The sequence below is a fragment of the Macrotis lagotis genome, chromosome 5 (genome assembly GCF_037893015.1).
Source record: "Macrotis lagotis isolate mMagLag1 chromosome 5, bilby.v1.9.chrom.fasta, whole genome shotgun sequence".
Taxonomy (NCBI): Eukaryota; Metazoa; Chordata; class Mammalia; order Peramelemorphia; family Peramelidae; genus Macrotis; species Macrotis lagotis.
The window spans coordinates 245,398,044-245,421,767 of record NC_133662.1 but is presented as its reverse complement, the minus strand read 5'-3'; the positions used below and the strand labels follow the sequence as shown (position 1 = coordinate 245,421,767).

The window sequence follows — 23,724 nt, the reverse complement described above, 5'->3', positions numbered from 1 at the left end:
GACAGAGAGAGAGAGAGAATGAGAGAGAGAGAAAATGAGAGAGAGAGACAGAGAGAATGAGAGAGACAGAGAGAGAGAATGAGAGAGAGAGAATGAGAGAGAATGAGAGAGAGAGAGACAGAGAGAGAGAAGAGAGAATGACAGAGAGAGAAAATGAGAGAATGAAAGACAGAGAGACAGAGAGAGAGAATGAAAGACAGAGAGACAGAGAGAATGAGAGAGACAGAGAGAGAGAGAGAGAGAATGAGAGAGAGAGAGAAAATGAGAGAGAATGAGAGAGGAGAGAATGAGAGAGAGAGAATGGGAGAGAGAGAGAGCGAGAGATAGAGTGACAGACAGAGAAAGAGAGAGAGAGAGACAGAGAGAGAGAATGAGAGAAAGTTGGGCACCCCGGCTGCCTCCGGGGTTTCTCAACCTGCTAGAGCCAGTCCACCCCGGCGCCCCTGGCCATGGGTCCCCGAGGTCGGGGGGGGGGGGGGCTCGGGGAGCCGGCCTCCGGCTGCTCTCCTGGGGGGAGGACCGGATTTCCCCGCTTCGCTTGGACTTGACTTGTTTCCCCCCAACTTCATCGCCGATGGTGCAACCTGGAGCCGCGTGGAGGAGTTGGGGCTTCTCCTTTTGCAGCCACGTCGGGGTGGGGGTGGGGGCCGGTGTATTCAAACTAGGGACCTAGAACCCCTGAAATTCCTGAGGGAGAAAGCCGTATGGAGCGTGTCACCGAATCCTATGCTGATCCTTGAGGGACGGGACCCGGGAGGTTGGAGAACCCCCCCCCCAGGGATCAGACCTCCACACTTCACCCAGGTGGATTTTATTTTTATTTTTCTTGTTTGAACGAGGAGGGAAATTGAACAGAATGATGACTGCGATCCTCTAAATTACACCTCTAGTCACTAAATGACCTTTGAGGTCTCCTCCTCCTCTTAATCTCTGATCCTGCTCTTTACTTTTCTTTTGTACAAGGAGGGGTGACGCTAATAACATTCTTTGACTGTGATCCTATAAGTCACACCTCTGCTTCAGTTTCCCCATCTGAAAAATAAGGGGGGTTGAAGACCTTTGAGGTCTCCTGATCCTACTCCTTTTTTTTTTTGGTTTTTGCTAGGCAATGGGGTTAAGTGACTTGCCCAAGGCCACACAGCTAGGTCATTATTAAGTGTCTGAGGCCGGATTTGAACCCAGGTACTCCTTGACTCCAGGGCCAGTGCTCTATCCACTGCACCACCTAGCTGCCCCTGATCCTAATTCATTGCTTGTGTCATACTCCTCACTGTCCTGGGGAAAGAGAGATGGTCCTAGAGAAAATCAGGAGCTTCAGGGATATCTGCTCAGGCCTGCAAAGCCAATAAGGGATGTATATGATTACCAAAAGCCCCAAAGAGACCTTACCTCTCCCTTTTCTTTGACTGAGAAGGTAAACTGGGTCACCATATCCTCAGTTCATCCCTTGTAAAGTCAGGGAACATGATCATTGTGCCCATTCTAAAGATGGAGAGCTGACAACCTAGAAAGCCAAATTGTCTCCCTTGTGTGTGACTGTGTCTTCTAGAATCGTTATCATTGATCTTCTGGGCTAGCCAAAGACAAGGCATAACAGAATGTGTCACTCAAAACTGTTTTACACTTAGAAAAGGAATTTAAAATTGATTTTTCTCTTGGAACTTGAATCTTTCAACCTCTTAAGGAGAGAAACTATTCTATATCCTTACCATAAATTAACAGCAAGAAAGAAGAAGGGAAAAAAGGATTTGTATAATTCATAGATTCAGAGCTGAAAGAATACAAAGATCATCTGATCAAACCCCCTCAGTTTACAGATAAGGAAACTGAGACCCAGGCAGGTTAGGTAACTTGAACCAGGTCAAAAAAGGGTAGTCACATAGGTAGCAAATCCAGATGGTCTGACTCCTCTGGTATTGAGAGAGATGGTCCCACTCAGCAGATCACTGGATTGAAAATGTCATTGGAATTTTCACACTGTATCACAAAATGTTCCAGCTTAGATGGGCCCTTACAGATCAGCCAAGCCTGGATAATGTAATAGAATTAACTAAAGTCACGCAGAAAGTTAGTGGCAGAGTTGATAATCAATGATGTATATCAGGAGACTTCCCTAGGGTAGCTATCTGTATACCACACTCATTTGTGTTCACATCCCAGCTTGGACAAGTCACTTTGACCTCAAGAGGCCTTGACTTCCCATTCTGTAAAATGGAAGGCTTCAACTTGGTGACCTATATGGATGTCCCCGGTCCTCCCTGCCCCCACCCCTAAGGGACCAACCCCAGGCTTGGCATATTCCATAGGGAATTCTTACCCCCCCCCCCCCCCAAATGAGGGACTCAGACTTGATGGGCTCATACATTTAGAGCTGAAAATTCCTCAAGAAGAGATTGTCCAGTCAATTCTCCATTCTTTTGTTTCATAGATGAGGAAATAAGGTCTCTGTTTGAGAAGTGAAATGGCTTGCCCAGTGTCACAGAGAATAAATTAACATGCAGACTTGAACTCAGATCTTCTGACTCTAAATCCAGGGTTCAAATCCTCAGATACTGATTAGCTGTGTGACCCAGGATAAATCACTTAATCCCTCTGAGCCTTAGTTTTCTCATGTGTAAAATAAGAGGATGGGATTTACCTTGATTTCCAATATTCCCTCTTGTTCGAACTCCAAGATCCCTATGAATTGTAATACTGCATCTCTAGCCTTTCAGATGGCTTTAAAAAAAAAGGCTTCAGCTCCTCAAGCATGGCCTTGTTTGACCAGAAAAGTCACTTTTCTGCATGCATATTAGGCTGAAGTGGTATTATCTTTTGCCAAATGGATTCAATTATGGCATCTGTAGGACATATTGGGCCCATCCTGTCTCTGCAGCTCTTGATGTCCAGCCAGGCAAGACTTTGAAACAGCCTTTTACTGCTCAGGTCCAAGATATCCACCCTTTCCCCCCAAGACTTCTTTATTAGGGCCTCACAGATTGCTTGCAAATCACAAATTCTCATAAACTAGGCCCTGGGGATTTCAAGCACTCTTGCAACAGAACAAGGAGCACCTGACCCCTGTTAAGTTTCTCTGCCCTCTCTGATCAGGTGTGAGAATTATTGCTCTAAACCAGATGGGCAGGGAGAAAAAAGGCAGGTACTAGCAGTGTATTCAATCAATAGATATATTTTTTTCTCATTAGAAATAGCCAGACCACCCAATCTCCAGGTCCTCTGACTCCACTTTGTCAATTATATATTAGAAATAGCCAGCAGCCAAAGAGACCTCTAAGAGATCTGGCTTAGTGAGGGTGATTGGGGATGAGGCTAAAAAGAGGTGATGTGGAAATCATCATTTCAGACAGACAGGAAATCTCAGGGGCTATCTAATGTACACACTGATTCCATTTTACAGAAAAGGAACCTGAGGCCCAGACAGATTAGGGTTGAACAAGTAATAGGTGGAAAAAATTGAGATTTGAACTCAGGTCCTAATTTAGAAACCCTTCTAAGTTCAGCTCTCTTTCCTGTCTCTCCCTCCTTCCCTCTCTTTCTCTCTTTTTTTTTTTTAATGTGTGTCTCTCTCTATTGTCCTCTCTTTTTCTTTGTCTGTCTCTCTTTGTCATGTTCAACTCTGTGAGTCCATTTTGGGGTTTTTCTTGGTAAGATACTGAGGTGGTTTGTCGTTTCCTTCTCCAGCTCATTTTACATGTGAAGAAAGGGAAGCAAACAGGGTAAAATGACTTGTCCAGGGTCACACTGTTAGTAAATGTCTGCTGCCAGATGACTCTTAGCTGCCCCCTGACTTTAGAGATATGGCTTTACTTCCAGAAACTGAGAGGGATGGACGAGATAATCTCTGAGATCCCTTTTGCTCTTAAATCTATGGTTGTAAGGATGAGAACCAGGAGGTTAGAGATGGTTGAAAACACGGGAAGAAAAGATAGGCGAGAAGCTATAACCTTAAACTGGGGTCAGGTTCATCAGCTATGGAGAGATCTAGCAATAAATAGGCAGGCTGGGTTCCAGGGTTCCTCTGCCTCTGATGCCAACTATTCCAACCCCCTCCCTCCACATACAGTTAAAGCTTGAAGGTTCTTAACCTTGTTTGTGTCTTAATCTCTGGGGCAAGTTTGGAAACCTCTGGAACCCTTCTTAGAATCTTGTTTTTAAGTTCATAAAGCACATGGGATAATAATAAAAGGGAAATACAGTGATCAAAAATATTTTTTAAAAAACCCCAGCCTAAGAAATCCTATCTTCAGTTCCAATTCCTGATACTCAATCCCAGGACTAATGAAATAAAGGGATTTTATTGTATGCATTAAAATAAAACTGTAATCTCCATAGGCTTTACGGAGCAGCCTAAGGAGGCCAAGTGACACCAAATGATTAAGAAACTCTGCATTAGGATGAGTTCAGGGTCAGGTTGAAACCCGCATTCCTGCAGAATTGGAATTGCCTTTAAGGTTTGGTCTTGCCTTCCCATCACAGTATATCTTATTAGTGCCAGACTAAACTGGTGGGCGTTCTGAAGAACCAATCAAACATTTAATATTTGCTGTGGCCCAAAGCTCTTCTAACATGGCCATTGCCCTTCTAGAGATTACAATCCATTAAAGACACACACACACACACACACACACACACACAAAATACACCAGTAGAAAACTATTGATCCAGGTCAAGCCAACTTGTGAATTGACTCTTGGAGAAGGACTCTTATTTAACAGCCTTCTGGCCACCAGACCAGATTGTTTCACATCTATCCAATCTTCCTCCTTACTCTCTTGAATTCTTTCTACCCCTGCTAAACGTAAGACTGGGCAGCTAGGTGACACAGTGTCTTTGGAGTCAGAAGGATGGGAGTCCCAATCCCACCTCAGACACTTGCTACTTATTAGCTGGGTGACCTTGGGCAAGTCACTTCACCTTGATTGCCTGGAATTCAGGGCCATCTCCAGTCTTTTTGATTCCTATCTGGCCACCAGACCCAGATGGCCCTGGAGGAGAAAGTGACGCTGGTGATTTAGCACCCCTACCCCCAAATCCAGTTCATGTGCTTGTCATGATATCACCTCCCTGATGTTGTGGTCTTCTTTGAGGAAGGACAAGCATCATCAAGTATAAAAGAAATATCAATGAATAAGCAGGGGCTCATATGAAAAAAAATATTCTAACTAGATGAGATATCTTTTGGGAAGTGGTGGGAAATAAAGGCCACTGTTAGGTTTGGAGAGCCTTGAAAACCTGATGATAGAATTTGGACTTTATCTTATAAAGGGAGCCTTGGAAGATTTTTGAGCAAGGGAATAACTGCAATCAATCCAGCAAACATTAGGTGTTTGCTTAATTTAAGGAAAGGGGGCTTGAATTTAACGTTAAAGAGATCAAAGTAATGTCTTAGAATACTTTAGTCTGACAGTAACTTGGAAAATGGATTGGGGAGGGCAGATGGTGGGAGGCAGGCTTTATAAATTAGCTAAGAAGGTTGTTTCCCTATCCTTGGCAGATGAGGATGAAGGCCACGAATAGGGAAATGACAGAAGGAATGGGGAAGGAATCAGTGAGACACTTCAAAGGGCAAGATTAGCTGTGGGGATGAAAGACAAAAATTGAGTATAAGAGAAGGATAGGAGTGTGGTAGGGTGGAAAGAATTCACTGGGCTGTGGGGTCAGGGTAGCTGAGCTCTTGTTCCCACTACTTTGTGTGATGTGGACCCCTGACTCTTCATCTTGAGAATGCTGGGCTAAATGAGATGATCTAGTCCCAAGATCTGAGCAAAGAGAATTAACACAGTAGGTGTGAGGATCCAGAACAAATCCATTTCCTTTTGTGCCTATTGATGTAAATTTTAATTTTAGTGCCTATTTGGCGTGGATTAGAGAATTTGGAATTTATTTTTAAAGAAAATGCACAAACTAATTTTGAAATAATTCATCACCCTTTATTTTATTAAAAAAAAAAAGTATGATTCATTTAACTTGGTCCAAGTCCAGCATTCAGGAGGAATATATGTTAAATCTTAAACTTGAGTTTAAAAAAAGAGTCAAACTTCCTTAGTACAGGTTTGGGGAAAGTCATGACTCAACAGTAGTTTGTCTTGAAGGTCTAGAGATTGGAGTCACCTGCACATTTACTATCAATCAGTAGTTTAATGTGGAAGCCAAAAAACCAACATAGCCTGGGTATGAATTTTTAATAAGTGAGTATTCACTTCCAGGAATAAGGAGGTGACAACCCCTCTGGATCACCCTGGTTAGACCACATCTGGAGGGCTGGGTCCTCTCCTAGATATGAGAACGTAGGGGTAAATTGGAAAATGTCTAAAAGAGTACAATCAGAATGGTGAAGGGCCTGAAGTCCATAAAGAAGGGCTGAAAGAAATGGAGAGGTTAGCCTGGGGATGGGAAGAAGATGATGGCAGCTGCCTTGATGTATCTGAAAGGTTGTCATATGAAAGAAGGAAAAGGCTTGTCCAGCTATGCCTCAGAGCACAGAATAGAAGTGTTGGATCCAAATGGCAGAGAAAACGGATGAGAATCGATGTCAGAACTTTAGGAAATAAAACTGATATGGTCGTTGTTGTTCTTCATTCTTTTATTTTAGGTGGGTTTTTTGTTTTTGTTTTTGGCAAGGCAATGGGGTTAAGTAGCTTGCCCAAGGCCACACAACTAGGTCATTATTAAGTGTCTGAGGCCAGATTTGAACTCAGGTGCTCCTGACTCCAGGGCTGGTGCTCTATCCACTGCACCACCTAGCTGCCCCTTGTTCTTCATTCTTGAACTTGTCTGTGAATAGATCAGTCTTTCAATAAGCATTTATTTATCTCTTATTATGAACTAGACACTGTATTAATTACTGAAAATACAAATAAATATAAACCCAGACAGATCCTGTCCTCAAAGAGCTTCTATTCTAATGAATGAATGCATGAATGAATGAAGCATTTCTTAAGTTCTTACTGTGTGCTAAGCAATACAAATAGAGAGTATGACAATCCCCGATCTCTAGGAGTTCTGAATCCAACAGAGGAAAGAAAATACATGGAAGATTGCAGTTGCAAGTCAGATGGAAAACTCCCATTTATGGGATGGTAATACCTCTCTCTTTTTTGGGGGGAGGCAATCAGGGTTAAGTGACTTGTCCAGGGTCACAGAGCTAGCATTAAGTATCTAAGACTGGATTTGAACTCAGGTCCTCCCGACTCCAAACTAGTGCTCTATTCCGTGTCTCTTTTTAAAATTTCATTTCCACTGATAAAATCATATGCATTTCTGATGGTAAAAGATTTGACAGGGCCAAAGGTACTAGTGAGAAGTACCTTCTTTTTAGGGCCTTCAGAGGGGGCAGGTGTCAGGCTATGTGTCCAGAGGAGCTACTTCCCAAGATGCTGTAGGAAGGTAGGAGCTGGAAGCATGGACACTCCCAAGACACCCAGGCTTCTGGGTTGGCTCCATCAAGTTCTGAGGGGACCTTCCTTGTCTCAGCTGCCATTTTGGTTCTCTGTATATGGGCTGTCATTTCAGCATTCAGTGCACTTGGGAAGAAAGAGAGCAAAATTGGAGTCTGATCAAGTCCCTAAGTAGCTACTAATTACCTGTGTGACCTTGGGCAAAAACAGCACCTGCCTGCTGAAAAGATTGCAAAGTTCATTTATCTATATCAACTCATTGGAATTTTAGGACAACCTATAAAGGAAGTACTATTTCTCTCATTTCCAGATATGGAAACCGAGATCACAGATTTGAACCCATGTGTTCTGACCTCACATCTTGTGCCTTTTCCGTTGTATTTCTGACTCATTAAAGGAGGGGCCACATACATGTCTTGGCAATCCTTGTTCAGTTCATGAGATGTCAAGACCAAGACTTCAGAGACAGAAGGGACCTCTAAGGCCATCTATTTGAATCCCATCTGAGAGCCAGAGAAGGGAAGGGACTAGCCTTGGAACACTGGAAGGAATCCCATCTACTGTATGTCCAGGCCCTTTGGTCATTCAGGGAATCATGGCTCTCTGGCTAGTGATTGGTTCTTTTTTGGTCAAAGTAGGTTGTTGCTACTGAGGCTCTAAAATAGGGTGCAAAGGGATTGAGAGCTTGGGGTGAAGCTTCCAAAGTAAACAGGTAGTTAGTCTATTGGATGATCCCTGGAGGCCAGAAATTCCCATGGGGCCCCTGCTGCTGGGATTCTAGGCTGGTCTCCACATAGTCAAGATAGTAGAGTTGTTCTGCCCTCTTGGCATTATGAATAATGACTTTTTTGCAGTCATTTTTCAGTTGGGTCTGACTCCTTGTGACCCCATTTGGGGTTTTAGTAACAGATAATAGAGTGGTTTGCTATTTCCTTCTCTAGCTACAGATGAGGAAACTGAGTCAAGCAGGGCTAAGTGACTTGTCCAGGGTTACACAACTAGTAAATGTCAATGGTAGTAATAATAAGGCCAGAGTTTAGTCTACAGAAATATTATCTCAGATTATTATTGTGGCTGAAGATAGCTGTCTTTTGGTTTTATTGCTGGTGAGTGGTTATTCTTTGTCCTTCATTTCAAAAGGGAGGTGATGCCATGACTTGTACATGAATTTGATTAAAGGGAGGGGGTGAACCGTGCAAAGTCACCAGCCTCACTTTCTCCTCTGCGCATCTGGGTCCAGTGACTAGATGGCTCAGGATGCCTGGAGATGGCCCTGGATGTGAAGCAATCAGGATTAAGAGATTTGCCACTAGTACACTGGATAGTGGTACTATATTAATGTACCTAGATGCTAAGAGTCTAATTCTTTAACAGGCAAGTTGGAAACCTGTGGAATAAATTCCTTGAAGGATTTGTGGGGGGAGGGGTTAATGTTTAACCTATTTATTTCTTGTATAAAAGGGTTTTAAGAGAATAAAATCCCCTCATTCTACAGGAAGAGAAATTGAGCCCCAGAGTAAAGTATCAGACTTTCACTTTAAATTCTATTTCAGTCCAATAAATTGTATACTGGGAGATGACAACACCCTTGACACACCTGTTCCCTCCCACCTTTCTATCTCTTGCCATGAACCTCCTTTACCAAAAAGCGGTCCAGGTCAGTTACCCCAGGTCAATCAATGCAGTTTACTCAGTCCTCGAGCGACCTACTATGCTAAAGCCTATAAATGATAGAATCTGAGCTGACAGCTATTCTTAGTCTCTCTGGTCCAGGGACTCCTGCCATTGGATTCATCTTCACCTTATTTTATTGGGTTAGCCATGATAATCTCTCATATCCCTTTCTAGCTCTAAATCTGTGACCTTTTCATGATGTCCTTTAAAATGAGTTGATTGGGGTGGCTAGGTGGTGCAGTGGAAAGAGCACTGGCCCTGGAGTCAGGAGGACCTGAGTTCAAATCCAGCCTCAGACACTTAATAATGACCTAGCTGTGTGGACTGGGGCAAGCCACTTAACCCCATTGCCTTGAAAAAAAAAAGAAATGAGTTAATTATTAATCAATCAATAAATATTGATTAAGAACCTACTATTTTGTGTGCTAGGCCCTAGGGAAACAAGAGCAAAGAATGAAATGTATCTTCTTGAAAGGAGGAGACAAGTATATATTGTGTGTGTGTGTGTGTGTGTGTATGTGTGTGTATTTGGAAGTATATAAAAATATAAAAGATTTACCTACTACCCCATGGGCCTTGTTTCCAGTTTCACTGGAGCTGCTCTATTGGCTGGGCTGATGCCTCTGTTCTCCCTTAGGAATAAAGGAATGATAGCCAATCCCTTGCTCCCAAGAGAGATAGCTTAATCTACTAGGAAGTCAGTAGAAAACAGAAAAACAAGTTAGCATACAGGTCTGTTAATGACAGAAAGTTCCCTTTTCAAAGAGTTCTGGAAATAATAGAAAGGGAAGTAGGCATCCAAGAAAACAACATATTCAAGTACTACAACAGGGTAAATAAAGAGAACAAAGAAAATTGTTAAAATTGAATGCTGTGTTATCCTAGCTGTCAAACTTTTCCTACACAAGAAGAAATGCTTTTGTTACCTGGACTGCGAGAACAGGTTCCTAGAGCACCTCCATACATTCTCCTCGGTGCGACCCAATGACTTCTTGAAGTTAATGTTAGAAGACACAGCTCTGATGGTCACACTCTACTGTCCATAAATAGAAAATACAGATTTTTTTTTTTAACCCTGATATCCAAGGTTTTGCACAATCCAATTTCAACCAGTTTTCCTAGCCTTATCTCACATTATGTCCCTCTGTTTAATTGATCAAATAAACATTTTTAAGGGTTTTTTTTTTGCAAGGCAAATGGGGTTAAGTGGCTTGCCCAAGGACACACAGATAGGTAATTATTAAGTGTCTGAGACTGGATTTGAACCCAGGTACTCCTGACTCCAGGGCTGGTGCTTTATCCACTGCACCACCTAGCCACCCCTCAATAAACATTTTTAATAATCAATAAACATCATTAAGTACCTACTGTGTGTCCTCTTTAATATTTTATCATTTCTGCTTGCTCATCATGCATCCTTATTCTCTGCTCAGAGAGTTGCAAGCAGAGATTGGCAGTGAGGCTTCTTGATTCCAAAATATCTGTGGACATTCTGGGGAAATTGAAGAAAGTAAACTCCCTGAAGGCAGGCCCATTTGGTTTTTCTATTTGATCTTGCATGTCAGTGCCTGACATAGTTGGGTCTGTTAACATAGTAGGTCCTTAAAAAAATGCTTTTTGGATTGGGTCAGACTAGAGAGGGAAAGATTAGGAGGGAGCCAGAAGGTCGTTACCATGGAATGAACATTGTTTACCCTCTTTGGGCATCTTAGCTGGCTGGCAGGGAGTCACACTATTTTTTTTTGTTTTCTTTTTTTTTTTCTTCTACTTTCTAGTTTTTGGCTCAGTTGATGATGTTTCTGATCAGTTTCATAAGTTCTGTGTTCTGCGGCCACCTGGGAAAGCTGGAACTGGATGCTGTCACCCTCGCCATTGCCGTATGTATTGCCTTCTTCATGTACTACTTGATAAAGTTGGGCTTATGGCAGTCAACCTGTAGTTGCCCTAAGGTCACTTGGCTATTTCCCAAACTACTTAGCTGGGAAGTGAGAGTTGTGCCCAGCTGCCCTCTTGGGCCATTTGGTCCACTCTGTGAACTAACTAGTGATTGTTCTGGTGATAAACCAAAGCTTAAAAGTGGGCAGAAGAAGTCATTAAAATTCCCCTTAATACTATCCATTCTCCCCCTACTCAAGCCTAGAACTGAAGGAAGACCAGGAGTCATTCTGAGGCTGTGTCTGTTCTAGTGGAGGTAATGCCAGGAGACAAACCAAGGAAAAGATAGATCACTCAGAAAGTAAGAGAGCTGGTTCATCTCCGTCACACTTTTGGACAAGACTCATTTGAATGAACAGGATGGGACTGGGCAAACCTTTTGGCCTTGCCACATCAGAATCCCAAGACTTTAAGCATTCAGAAATGGTACCAAAGTCCAGACTACTTCCTGGGCCCCAGTTCGTCCCTCTGCTTGATGACTTGGGAGCAGATCATTTCCTGGGTCCTTGCAGAGAGAATAATCTGAAACCTGTGTCGTACCATAGCTTTGGTTTTAGTCTTCATTTGTATATTCAAGAAACATTAATTGAGTGCCTACTGAATACTAGCTGGGGCGCTGAGGCTATAAAGAAAAAAAAAAGAAGGAAGAAATAGATCTTGCCCTCATAGGGCTTACATTCTAAGGGGGGGGGGGTGGAAGTAATGTGGACATGGGTAGAAAATCCAAACAAAATGTATGCAAAGTAAGGAGAGGAGGCATTAGCAACCAGGGCAATAGAAAAGATCTCAAGTTTGGGGTTTCAGCTAATAATAGCCAGTCTTTACCTGGCACTTTAAGGTTGGCAAAGTGTTTTGCATATAGTATCTCATTTTATCCCTATGAGGTAGGCTATATTAGTATCCTTACTTTATAAAGAAGGAAACTAAAGCAAACAGGTAGAATGACTTGCACTGGGTCATACAGAGAGTGAAGGAGGGAGGCTGGTTTTGAACTCGGGCCTTTCTCTTAGTTACCCTAAGGTCCAATGATAGGTCCATCCCTCTTGTGTGTTCTCACTGATTGACAAGGGCATGAGTCTTATTCACTCTGAAGGAGACAGGGCTCCCCCTTTACCCAAAAGAAAGGATAGGGGGCTTCCTTTCCTTGGGTTAACAGATGCAATATTGCTTTCTTTCCATGGCTTTTCATCTAGGTTATAAATGTCACTGGCATTTCAGTTGGATTTGGTTTGGCATCGGCCTGCGATACCCTCATTTCCCAGGTAAGGAGGCAGCAGTTAGCTATCCGATTCTTGGTTTGACCCTTGGTTTGACACACGTGAAGGGAGAGTAGCAGCAACAGACTCCAGGCAGGTCATATTGTTGCCAGAGACAGCCCACAGTCTAGCTCTGCTTTCAAGAGGAAAAAAAAAATGAGAGTAAGTGAGAAAAGAGACAGAAGACCTAGGTTTAAATGTGATCTCTGCCATATGCAATTGGCTAAATATTTTCACCTTCCTGAGCTCAGTTTCCTCATCTGTAAAATGAGGTTGAACTAGAGATGGCTTCTAGGGTTCTCTCCAGGTTGGTGTAAGGCTTTAATTTCCTTACTTACAAAATGAGGGAGTTGGGCTCAATGAACTCAGAATTCTCTTCCGGTTCCAAGTCTATGATGCAAACACAATTTGTGGGAATCAAAGGGTAGGGGATGAAAGGGAGCCAGTAACCTGGAGAGAGAAGATGTAGGAGTCAGGGTGCCTAGAGAAAGCTCTCAGCATTATGGACTTGGGTCTCAAGATCCAGGAATGAGGTTTGCAAAGTTGATGGATTCATAGAGAATCAGAGACTCAGAGAGAGGAAGTGAAACCATGGTCACTGAGGACAGTCGTGTCACTGCCCAGGTGGGGTCACAACATGTCCACCCTAGCTAGGCCTTGTTATTGTTGTTCAGTCATTTTCCAGTCTCTTCTTGACCCTATTTGGAATGTTCTTGGCAAAGATACTTGAATGGTTTCTCCAATTCATTTTACAGTTGAGGAGAGGTCATCTAACTCATCCCACCCTTTTAATTGTATTGTATGCTATGGTATTGCATTTTTTGTACCGTATTATGTTGTATGGAGGAAATTGGAAGTGAAGGGATGGGCCAAGGGCCTAAAGTATTGGTGGCAGAGGAGGGGTAGACCAGATCTCTAGATTCCCACCCAGCCCTCTGATACCTTTCATAGCACTTCAAAGCCCCATAACAGTCTTGGGGGATACGTGTCCCTACCTAAGTAAGGGAAGTCTGAGTTTGTTTTGAACCTGTGGCAACCATTTGTATTATTTATTCATTCAGCAAGTGGTTGTGAAAAGCTTTTAAAAAGAGAATTTTACTGATATTTTGCTTTTAATATCTCTGACATCACCAACTGTATTATCCCTTTCTCACCCTCTCAAAAAATCATCCCTCATTAAAACAAAGAATAAAAAGCTGTTGAGCAAAACCAACCAAGGGATCAGAAAAATTCACTGGTCAGGAGCTCTGAAAAGCTTCAGCTGCCAAACACAAGAGTTTTTTGTCTTTGTCCCCCATCCCAAGGCAATTTCTTGGCCCATAGGACTGACCTGGGAAGAGGGCTTCTCCTGTTTCTGTTGGTTCCCAGGAGGCAGAACTAGGAACCAGATAGGGCTGGTTCTTAAAGATGCAAATTTAGGCTAGGAAACAGGAAAACAAACAAATTAACAACTGCAACCACAAAAACCGATTTCCCAACCAGGAGAGCTGCCCAGAAAGGAATGGGTCTCTCTAATGGCGGCCGCCTTCCCTTTCCCCTGGGATCTTCAAGCAGAGGCTGGATGACCATTTGTCAGGTATGATGGGGACACTTTGGATATGTGGCATGGATCTGCTGGCCACTGAAGTTCCTTCCATCTCTTAAATTCTTCAAATTCTGCAATTTTCCAAAAATATCCTAGAGATAGAGGAATCATAGTACAAGACAGTGTTGCCAAATTTAAAATTTAAACTTCAACCATATCTGAGGATGTCTGCAGGTGTATATTGATTTAAAAGAACCACATATGAACATTATCTGTCTTCTATTTTTATTTTGTTCAGTATTTTCCAATTAAATCTTTCTGTGATTGGCCTCATGTTTGACACCTGATTTAATGAATAGCAACCTTGGTGCCAGGAAAATCTGGATTTAAATCCTTGCTCAGATCCATACTGGCTGAGGGATCTTGGGCCCAAATCAGTGCTTTAGTTTAGACAACTCTCCAAGACTAGGTGGTACAAAGGATAGAGAACTGGGCCTAAAGTCAGGAAGACCTGAATTTAAATTTGACCTCAGACATGTCAAAGTATAATTTAGCATAAGTTTTTATAACTATTCCTAGTCAAAGGTCGATTTTTCTTAGTTATTGTGGAGAGTAGAATGTGTCCTCCTTAGACTTTGAAAGTCCTGCCTTCCTTAATCCAGAAAAGAATTGCATCCTTTTTAATTTCTCAAAAAAGGTTACCTCCCTCAGACACAATAGCTTTGTAGAAGGATGGTTCTCTGATATCAAATAATAGAATGACCTCCAGGCAAGTGTAAGGTTTAGCCTACTCTTGTTATGTATATTCTGTTCCCCTCCCATTGTTGCTGTATAAATTTTCTGATCTCCTTCAGATTGGGGAGACAATTTTTAGATGGTCTCCATTACCTGCTGGTGTATTGGTAATTGATAAACCCTGATCAAAACTTCATGATTTATTTTTTGTTTATTTTATTTTAACCCTATGATTTAAGGGTCTTAATTTTAGGTTTAACAGACACTAGCTGTGTGACCCTGGGCAAGTCACTTAACTTTGGTTAACTTAGTTTCTTCATCTGTCAAATGAGCTGGAGAAGGAAATGGCATACCCTCTAGTCTCTTTGCCAAGAAAACTCCAAATGAGTTCACAAAGAGATAGATACAACTGAACAACAGCAACCAAGACTATAAAGGCCAACCAGTATTAAATGAAAGAATTTCTACCTTCAGGAGTTTCCAATCCTATTGAAATTCCAGGTTCAGTTCCTGTCCTTCAGTTTTTTCAGTCATGTTCAACTTTTGTAAACTCATTTGGGGTTTTTTTTAAATCAAGGATAATGGAGTGGTTAACCATTTCCTTCTCCAACTCATTTGACAGATGAAGAAATGTAGGCAAACAGGGTGAAATGACTTGCCCAGGGTCATATAAGCTAGCAAATATCTAAGGTCAGATTTGAACTCATGAAGATGAGCCTTCCTGAGTCCAAGCATAATGCTAGTATAATGCCCGTCCTAGAGTTATTTCTGTCCTTTGTTTGAGTTTTGCAGACTCCCTTAGTATGACTCCCTTAGTCTTTTCCTTTTTACCTCAGATATACTTCTCTCTTTTATAGGCCCTTGACAAGGCAGGGCTGGAGACCTTTCCCCTGTTCCTTGGGTCGGCAAGTTAAAGCAGGGCCAAAGATGACCCAGACTCAGCCTAGGAGCCAAAGCTGTCTGTGCTCCTGTCTGGGCCGCCCACTGGGAAGGGATGTTTCCAGCTATCTCGCCGCCAGTCTCAAGGCAGCACCTATTTGCTCTGGACTCTGGTCTAGACTGTTCTCAAAAATATCTATAGGAAAACAGACTTTTGTTTTCTCTTCCCAGGATGGGTGCTTGGAGAAATTTATCTTGAGCGATGCTATGAGTCCTCTCTGACCTTTGTCTTCAGTTAGCTGCTCTGGGAGCTCTGCATGGTTTTATTTCCCTCTGGAACTTTCATCCTAAGTTTCAGCCCTGAATGAATTCCTTTGTGTTGGGCTGATAGGAAAAGCTGTGCGTGTTCACTGGCCACTGGTACTGGCTTTCTTTGGTGGAGATGATCATAGGACTATGGACTAGAGCCTCAGAGCTGGAAAGGAGCTCAGATGGTAGGGTGACTTATCCAAGATCTTCCAGGAAGTAAGTGATCAGGGCCAGCATTTGAACCCAGGATCTCGGACACCAAATGTGGCCTTTCCTCTGCATTAGCCTGTGATCTTAGATTTGGAGCTGGATGGTGATTTGAAGGCAATGAGCCAATCTCCCTAGTTTACAGAGGAGGAAAGAGAGATGGAGAGACATTAAGTAACTTGACCTCCCGTTGCCTGGATAGAATTCCACCACTGAACCACCCCTGGCGTAGATTGACTTGGCCCAAGTTCTGCAAAACAGAAATGATCTTGGGTTAAGAGTAGGTGGATTGGCTTGAGGTTTTTTGTTATGTTTGAGAGACATAAAACAGTGTGGATAGAAAATGGGGTTTAGAGACAGGAAGATCCAAAATCAAGATCCTACTTCACAGACTTATGAGCTGTGTGACCTCAGGCAAGTCATTTAACCCGGAGGTGAGGAGTGGGTGAGGGTGTAGAAATACCCCTGTTTAGGGCTTTGTATCTTTTTACATGATGATAACCTTCCTCCTCACCTCCACCTGTTAGAATCTTAGCATCATTCAAGTCTTATTGTGCTTCTCTCTCCTGTCTCATGTTATCTTACGTTTATTCATCTGCAAACACAGATACATTTCTCATCATTTCCCCTGAAGTGGCCCAGGTGCTTTTTACTTTGGGCCAGTCCTAATATTGCTTCTACATTGAGGACTCAGTTGACTGCCTGGGACTCCCCAGATCCTGCCTCCCCTGATCACTCCTCCTGCACACAGAATGTCCACTCCCTGAGAGGAGGGACTGTGCCATTTTTTGTCTTCATATGTCCAGTGTCTAGGTACATGATAGAAGTCTTGAGAGATATCTGAGTCCAATTTTCTATCACCAGAGAAGCATTTTTCTGGGCTTCTAGAGAATACTAGCCAGGAATGCAATTTCAAATTCAGCCTCAGACACTTAATAGCTATATGACCTTGGGCAAGTCGCTTCACCTTGTTTGCCTGTTTCCTCATCTGAAAAATGAGCTGATGAAGGAAATGACAAACCATTCCAGTATCTTTTCCAAGAAAACCCCAAATAGGGTCATGAAGAGGTAGACATAACTGAAAAACAGCAACAAAAAGGAAAATGGGGGGTAGCTAGGTGTCGCAGTGAATAGAGCATTGGCCCAGGAGTCCTCCTGACTGAGTTCAAATCTGGTCTCAAACACTTAATAATTGCCTAGCTGTGTGACCTTGGGCAAGTCACTTAATTGCATTGCCTTAAAGAAATAAAAATTTAAAAAATATAAAATGGGAAAATCTTCCCAAATAGAATGTAAGCAGTGCTATTTCCTTTTTCCCTCTTTACATATCCAGAATCTAGTACACTTCTAGGTCCATTATAGGTACTCAGCAAAGGCTTGTTATCACCAAGCTAATGGCTCTCTCTGCCTCCCATGTTCTTCTCAGACATACGGCAGTCGCAACCTAAAGTATGTGGGGGTCATCGTACAGAGAGGGGTCCTCATGCTGCTCTTGTGCTGCTTCCCCTGCTGGGCTATCTTCATTAACACTGAACAGATCCTGCTTCTCTTCAGGCAGGATCCAGATGTGTCCAGGTGAGTTGCTCTCTGCCTCAGTTTCCCCATCTGTCAAATGGATAATAGGCCTCTCTCCCAGGGTTGTTGCGTGAGGATCAAATTAGATAACAATGTGAAGCACTTTGCAAATCTAAGAATATGGTATAATAGTATTTAGCTGTCATCATTGTTACTTCTACTAATGATTATTAGTCCACCCACACTACCTTTAAAGAGATAAAGGACCCAGACATTAGCAAAGGCCAGTGAATCATTGGGAGGTAAATCAAAGGGCTCTCTCAGAGATGGCACTAGTCTTTCTTTTTTTGGACTAATAGTCCAGACCCTTCATTTCTCCTCATGCCCAATGCCTTTCTGCTAGAAGCATCCCGATTTGCGACTCCTGGACCGAAAAACTTGTTTTTTTATCTCTAGGGGCAAGGAATTTGGAATTCAGTCCCCCCCCCCCCAAACCCCTATGGAATGGAGGAATGGAGAAAGGAGGCCAGTGAGGGTGGGGTGAGATCCTAAGGCGATAAGAATTTAAGAAAGCCCTTTGCTCTGGAAACTACCAAACTCTTTTTTTTTTTCTGAAAAGAGGAAATAATTTGGACTTTGAGGTGACAAGCTGACTTTGGAATGTAGAGATTATACTAAATCTCCCTTTGCTTGGACAGGCTGGTCACATTCAAACATTTGTGTCCAGGGCAGGCCTGAGAACCTGAGCTGGGCACAGCCAATTGCCAGCTACTCTATTACCCCTGTAATGCTTTTTCCTTTTTCCATTTGTTTTCATTCTCTAGGCTGACCCAGACCTACGTCCTGATCTTCATCCCTGCTCTCCCTGTGAGTTCTCAAAGGTCAAAGGGTTTCTTTTATGGGGTGCTTGGGTACAGAGTCATAGAGATAAAGGTATGATTCCCAAGAGGCACTGCTTGAGTCCTGGGGATAAAGTTCACTGGGTCAGGTAAGCATTTACCTGATTAGGCTCCTTCATACTGGAGGTGTAGAACACTTATACCACCCCCCACCACACACACACACACACACACATACCCATTAGCACATAAGCTTGTTGCCTACAGGGATCATTTCATTCGTGTACTTGGATCCCCAGTGATTAGCACATAATAAATATGTTGGTTGATTTATAAACAGAGGGAAACAGGGAACAGGTGGAAGGCCTAGGTGATTTGAAGATGGATGATTAGAGAAAAATAAACATTATTACCTTTTTTTTCTTAGGTCTAGATAGTCAACAAAACAATAAATCAAATCTTAGTTTACACTCTTACCCATTTCCAAGATATAAAGGCTCATACTAAAAGTTTGACAAGTGACTTGTTTGAGTGCGTTAGGAGTTAGCTCCAACCAGTCAGGAGCACCCCTGTGGACAGAGCTGAATTAGATGAAGTTGAGAGATCAGGTGATATCAGGAAAAAGAAGCATTCAAAATGGCAGATGGCCACCTGGAATTATAGGGGAAGGTAAAGTAGGGATTTTGGGTAGCAGTTGTCTTGAGATTCTGACCCCGTAGAATCCTATAAGAAAACCTTTGTAATCTGAGGCAGGTCTCTTCTCTAGGCTGTTTCCTCATCTGTAAAAAGAGGAGGTTGTGGGGCAGGTAGGTGGCTCAGTGGATAGAGCACTGGCCCTGGAGTCAGGAAGACCTGAGTTCAAATTTAACCTCAAAACACTTAATAATTACCTAGCTGTGTGAACCTGGGCTAATTACTTAACCCCATTGCCTTGCAACCCCCCCCCAAAAAAAGAGGAGGCTGGATTACATAGCTTCTAAGGGTTGGGCTTTCTAATGTTACATGGTTCTATACCAAACTGCATGGAAACACAGAATGGGAGAGTTGGAGCTACTGAAGAGATCATGGAATCACTACCATTGAGAGTTGAAAGGAAACTTGGGGACCCTCTTGTTCAGCCAAGTCAACTGGTGTTATTCAGTTGTTTTCAGTTTTGCCTGACCCTTCATGACTCGAGTTGAAATTAAGCAAATATATCAAGGGCTATCAGAGGATTTGTCATTTCCTTCTTAGCTCATTTTATAGATGAAGAAAGTGAGAAAACAAGGTTAAGTGATTTTCACTGGGTCATGCAGCTAGTCTGAGATCAGATTTGAACTCAGGAAGGTGTTTCCTGGCCCTAGGCCTGCCTAGTTGCCCCTAGTTGTAGTTCAACTGTAGCTATCAGCCTATATTGGGGGGGATCCCCACTACAGCATACCTGGTCAAGAGGGCCGTCTTTGTCCGGCCCCATGCCCTGGTTCAAAGTAAGAATTTTAAAAAATGCTTATTTCCTGGCAATGACTTGAAGACCTCCAATTAGAGGAAATCCACTTAGGGACAGCTGCCTTTATTATCAAGTTGTCACTGACAGGCCAAAGACTGGCCTTTTTACGGTTTCCACCTACTGCTCCCAACCCTACCCTGGGGAACCAAAAGGACCAAGTCAGATCCCCTTCCCATCTAGGAGTCCTTGAGCTACTCAGAGACAGCAAGGATGGCATCGTCTTCTCCAGACTAAACTGAGTCTCTGATGACCAAACACAGTCCTCTAGAACTGGCCTGGTTAGGCCAGAGTGCCCTCTGGCTTCCATATTTCAGAAAGCTATGCCTCTCTTAATGCAGCCCCAGATTAGATTAGTTGTTTTTATTTTATTTTATTTTTATTTTATTTTTATCTCCAGATGTGGTTTTGCTCCCTATCCTTGCCACCCCCATCCTATAACTGAAAGATAATTTTTTTGACCTGAGAATAAGACTTTGTGTTAGTTTGAGCCCTAGTCTGCAATCTGTTATCATTCCTTTTTCAAAAACAGACAAAACAAATTGACTTGGTTTTTATCCTCATCCCCCAACCTCCCTAGACATTCCTCGTTTCTAATAATCCAAGTGAGAACTGTTGAGGGTCATGATGTCCAAGCACGTGGGCCACAGAGATGATCAGCTCTGCTAACCCATGCAGACGGGTAGTGGGGATTTAACTGATTCTAAGTCACTGGGCTTGGAAAGAAATGAAATATTAACATTTCCTTCTCTTTGTTTTCTTGTAGGCAACTTTCCTTTACATATTGCAGGTTAAATATTTGCAGAACCAGGTAAGGATCACTCATTTCCTTCCTCTAGGGCAGAAGTGGGTGTGTTTCCCTCCCTCTCTGAGACTACTTAGGTGTCAGTCTCACACAGGGATTTTTGGTAGTAAATGCTTAAACATCTCTCGGTGTTTATAGGTTCACTGAATCCCAGATGTTAGGAAGCACCGAGGCCAGTCCCTACATTCTATAGAAGAGCAAGCTGGGGCCCAGAGAAGTTAATTGATTTATCAAGGTCACACAGGTAGTGAGTGAAGGGCAGAGCCTAGTTCTCATTGGATCATAGACCTAGAACTGGAAGATACCTCAGAGACCCTTTAGTCCAGGCCCTATTTACAATTAAGGAAACTGAGTCACAGGGAAGTGAAGTGATGTATCCAAAATCACATAGTCAGTAAATAGCAAAGCTTGAATTTGAACTCAGGTCCTACAATGCCAAATCCAGATACAAACTTTGTCTGCAATGGGCTTGACAATATTTAGTAGTCTAAAAAGTGGACATTCTTACATTTGTTTTTTCACTGTTTTTTTCCCCCATTTCAATTTGATTCTTCCTTCAAACATGATTAATATGGATCTATGGTTAACATAGTTATACATGTATAACCTATATTGGATTGCTTTCTGTCAGGGGGAGGGAGGAGGGAAGGGAGGGAGGGAGAAAAATGGGAAACTCAAAACCTTGCAAAAAAAAATGATTGCTGAAAACTAGCTTTGCATGCAGTTGAAAAAGAAATCACTTTTTTAAAAAATAGACGTCTGGCTCCTGAAAATTCCCTTATTCGGAAGCCCATAGGATATAACACCTAGAGTCAATCTTATAGGTCATTTAGTCCAACCTACTCATTTTACAGACCATGAAATTGAGGTCCAGAGAGATAAAGAGTATTGCCCCAAATTATACAGATCTTTTATAGCAGTCAGGATTTGAACTTGGGTCCTGTGTCTTCAAAACCCTCATTCTTTTCACTTTCTAATGAACCAACATGGTCTCCTAGTGTGAGGAAATGACTGCATTTTATAGATGAAGCATTGAGAGCCAGGGTAGTCAAGGTTTTTTGGTTTGGATCATAAAGGTAGTATGTGAACCAGATCTGAATCTCTTGATTCTCAAGCAAACACTGTATCTTCCTGAGTCTTCCCTATTACTACCACATAACTCCACTAATATATATACATTTATATATAATTTGTATATATACATGTATATTTAATATAATTAGTAAGCTGATTCCCCAGATCCCCAGTTTAGGGTCTGACAGTTGCCCAATTAGAAATGTTGCTGGGGCAGCTAGGTGGCGCAGTGGATAGAGCACCGGCCCTGGAGTCAGGAGTACCTGAGTTCAAATCTGGCCTCAGACTTGGGTAAGCCACTTAACCCCATTTGCCTTGCAAAAAAAAAATTAAAAAAAAAAGAAATTGTGCTACCTGGCATTACACATCCTATTTGAGGTGGGTTTGCTCCTACTGGTTGCATCTCTACTTTGTGGTAGATCCTTTGTTTCTAGATTTCTGCCTCTGTCCATCTGTCCAGAGTTCTATACTCCTCCTCTCTAGGAGAGTTAGTAGGAATGCAAATAATAATAGTAGTAAATAAACAAACAAATAAATAAATGAGCTTATGTCTTAATATTTTTATTCAGCTACCACAGCAGTTATATTATGGATGTGCACAGTACCAGACTGAACATATTCGATATAACTGGCAAGTGACTAGTTCCAGGGTTGGATCTGAATCCCAGAAGAATGAGCTAAAATAATAACTGACCTGTTTTTAAAGCACTCTATATATGTTTGGTTCTCCCTATATTCCTGAGAGGTCTATGAACCCCATTTTACAGATGTGGAAAAGAATTTTGAGGAGAAATTAAAAGAATAATGGGAATATGGAATAAGATTCTTGATGTGAGAGAACCCAAAGGAGAAAGAGGAATTACATCCTTCAATAGTGGGAGGAGAGTGCCCACAAAGTCTCATGATCACAGATCCCTCTAATTAAGGGCTAGAAATTTGAAACCTGGGGCAGCTAGGTGGTGTAGTGGATAGAGTACTGGCCCTGGAGTCAGGAGTACCTCAGTTCAAATCCGGCCTCAGACACTTAATAATTGCCTAGCTGTGTGGCCTTGGGCAAGCCGCTTAACCCCATTGCCTTGCAAAAACTAAAAACTAAAAAAAAAAAAAAAAAAAAAAAAAAATTGAAACCTTAGAGCTGAGTGGGAAACTGTAGGGGACACTGTCCCCATTTTATAGAAGAGAAAACTGAGGCTCAGAGAGCTCATTTCACATGACCTGCTTACTCCATGACCAAGTTGGGACTAGAATCCAGATTTCTTAACTTCCAAGTTCTAGTCCTGCTTCTTTCTAATGAACCAACATAAGATTTGGGGGCTTTTAAGTAATTTTTATTTTTATTTTCAGTTTCAAATTCCCTTCTTTTACTCCCTTCAAGAATGGGGAGCTTTCCTGTTGGATATCAGTTGCAGAGGACCTGGGTTCAAATCCTCCCTCTTCCACTTATTACCTATTAGGCTTGTCATCTTTCTGTTCCTCAGTTTCTTCATCTGTAAAATACCAGGGTTGGACTAGATGACCTCTCAGGTTCTTTCCAGCTCTAAATATGAGCTTCTAAAGTCTTCTGAATAGGTAAGAACCAGGTAAAATGAATAGAACTTTCTCATTCTTTAAAATTTGAAAAACTAATTATATTACTAATGTGTGTTTGGCACAAAGATGGTATTTCTTAAAATAGTGAGTGGTTTTCTCCCTGTTGCAGGGAATAATACTTCCCCAGATTGTTACGGGAGTGGTGGCCAACATCCTCAATGCTCTCATTAACTACGTGCTTCTCCATCAACTGAGTCTGGGTGTGATGTGAGTCCAGTTTAATCTTTGATCAGGGAAAAGGAAAAAAGGGTTTATTTTGCCCTGGGCTGCTGAACCCCAAGGCCTTTCAGTTGGTAACTTGTACCCACCTGTTTATACTCCTTTGTGTCATCTGAGGAAATAGATCAAGGGGTGGAAGGTTATTCCTGCTTCTCCAGCAAAATTAGCCTAGAAAGATGGCCAATGGGAAGGATGTACTTCATGGCATAGCAGAAAAACTGATGGGTTTGGCATCGGGGCAAATGGATTCAAACTGTGGCTCTGCCAATTATTAGCTGTGTG

At 42.3% G+C, this 23,724-nt stretch overlaps 1 protein-coding gene across 1 annotated transcript in view; it reads left to right on the top strand.

Annotated features, from left to right (window-relative positions):
• Positions 1-23,724, top strand: part of SLC47A1 (solute carrier family 47 member 1) — a 47,078-nt gene that overhangs the window by 668 nt on the left and 22,686 nt on the right. Inside the window, exons 2-7 of the mRNA XM_074189249.1 lie at positions 10,847-10,948; positions 12,200-12,268; positions 17,344-17,492; positions 18,257-18,299; positions 20,521-20,565; positions 23,333-23,430. Coding sequence (XP_074045350.1) covers positions 10,847-10,948; positions 12,200-12,268; positions 17,344-17,492; positions 18,257-18,299; positions 20,521-20,565; positions 23,333-23,430 — 506 coding nt within the window. The remainder of the gene's footprint in view (positions 1-10,846; positions 10,949-12,199; positions 12,269-17,343; positions 17,493-18,256; positions 18,300-20,520; positions 20,566-23,332; positions 23,431-23,724) is intronic.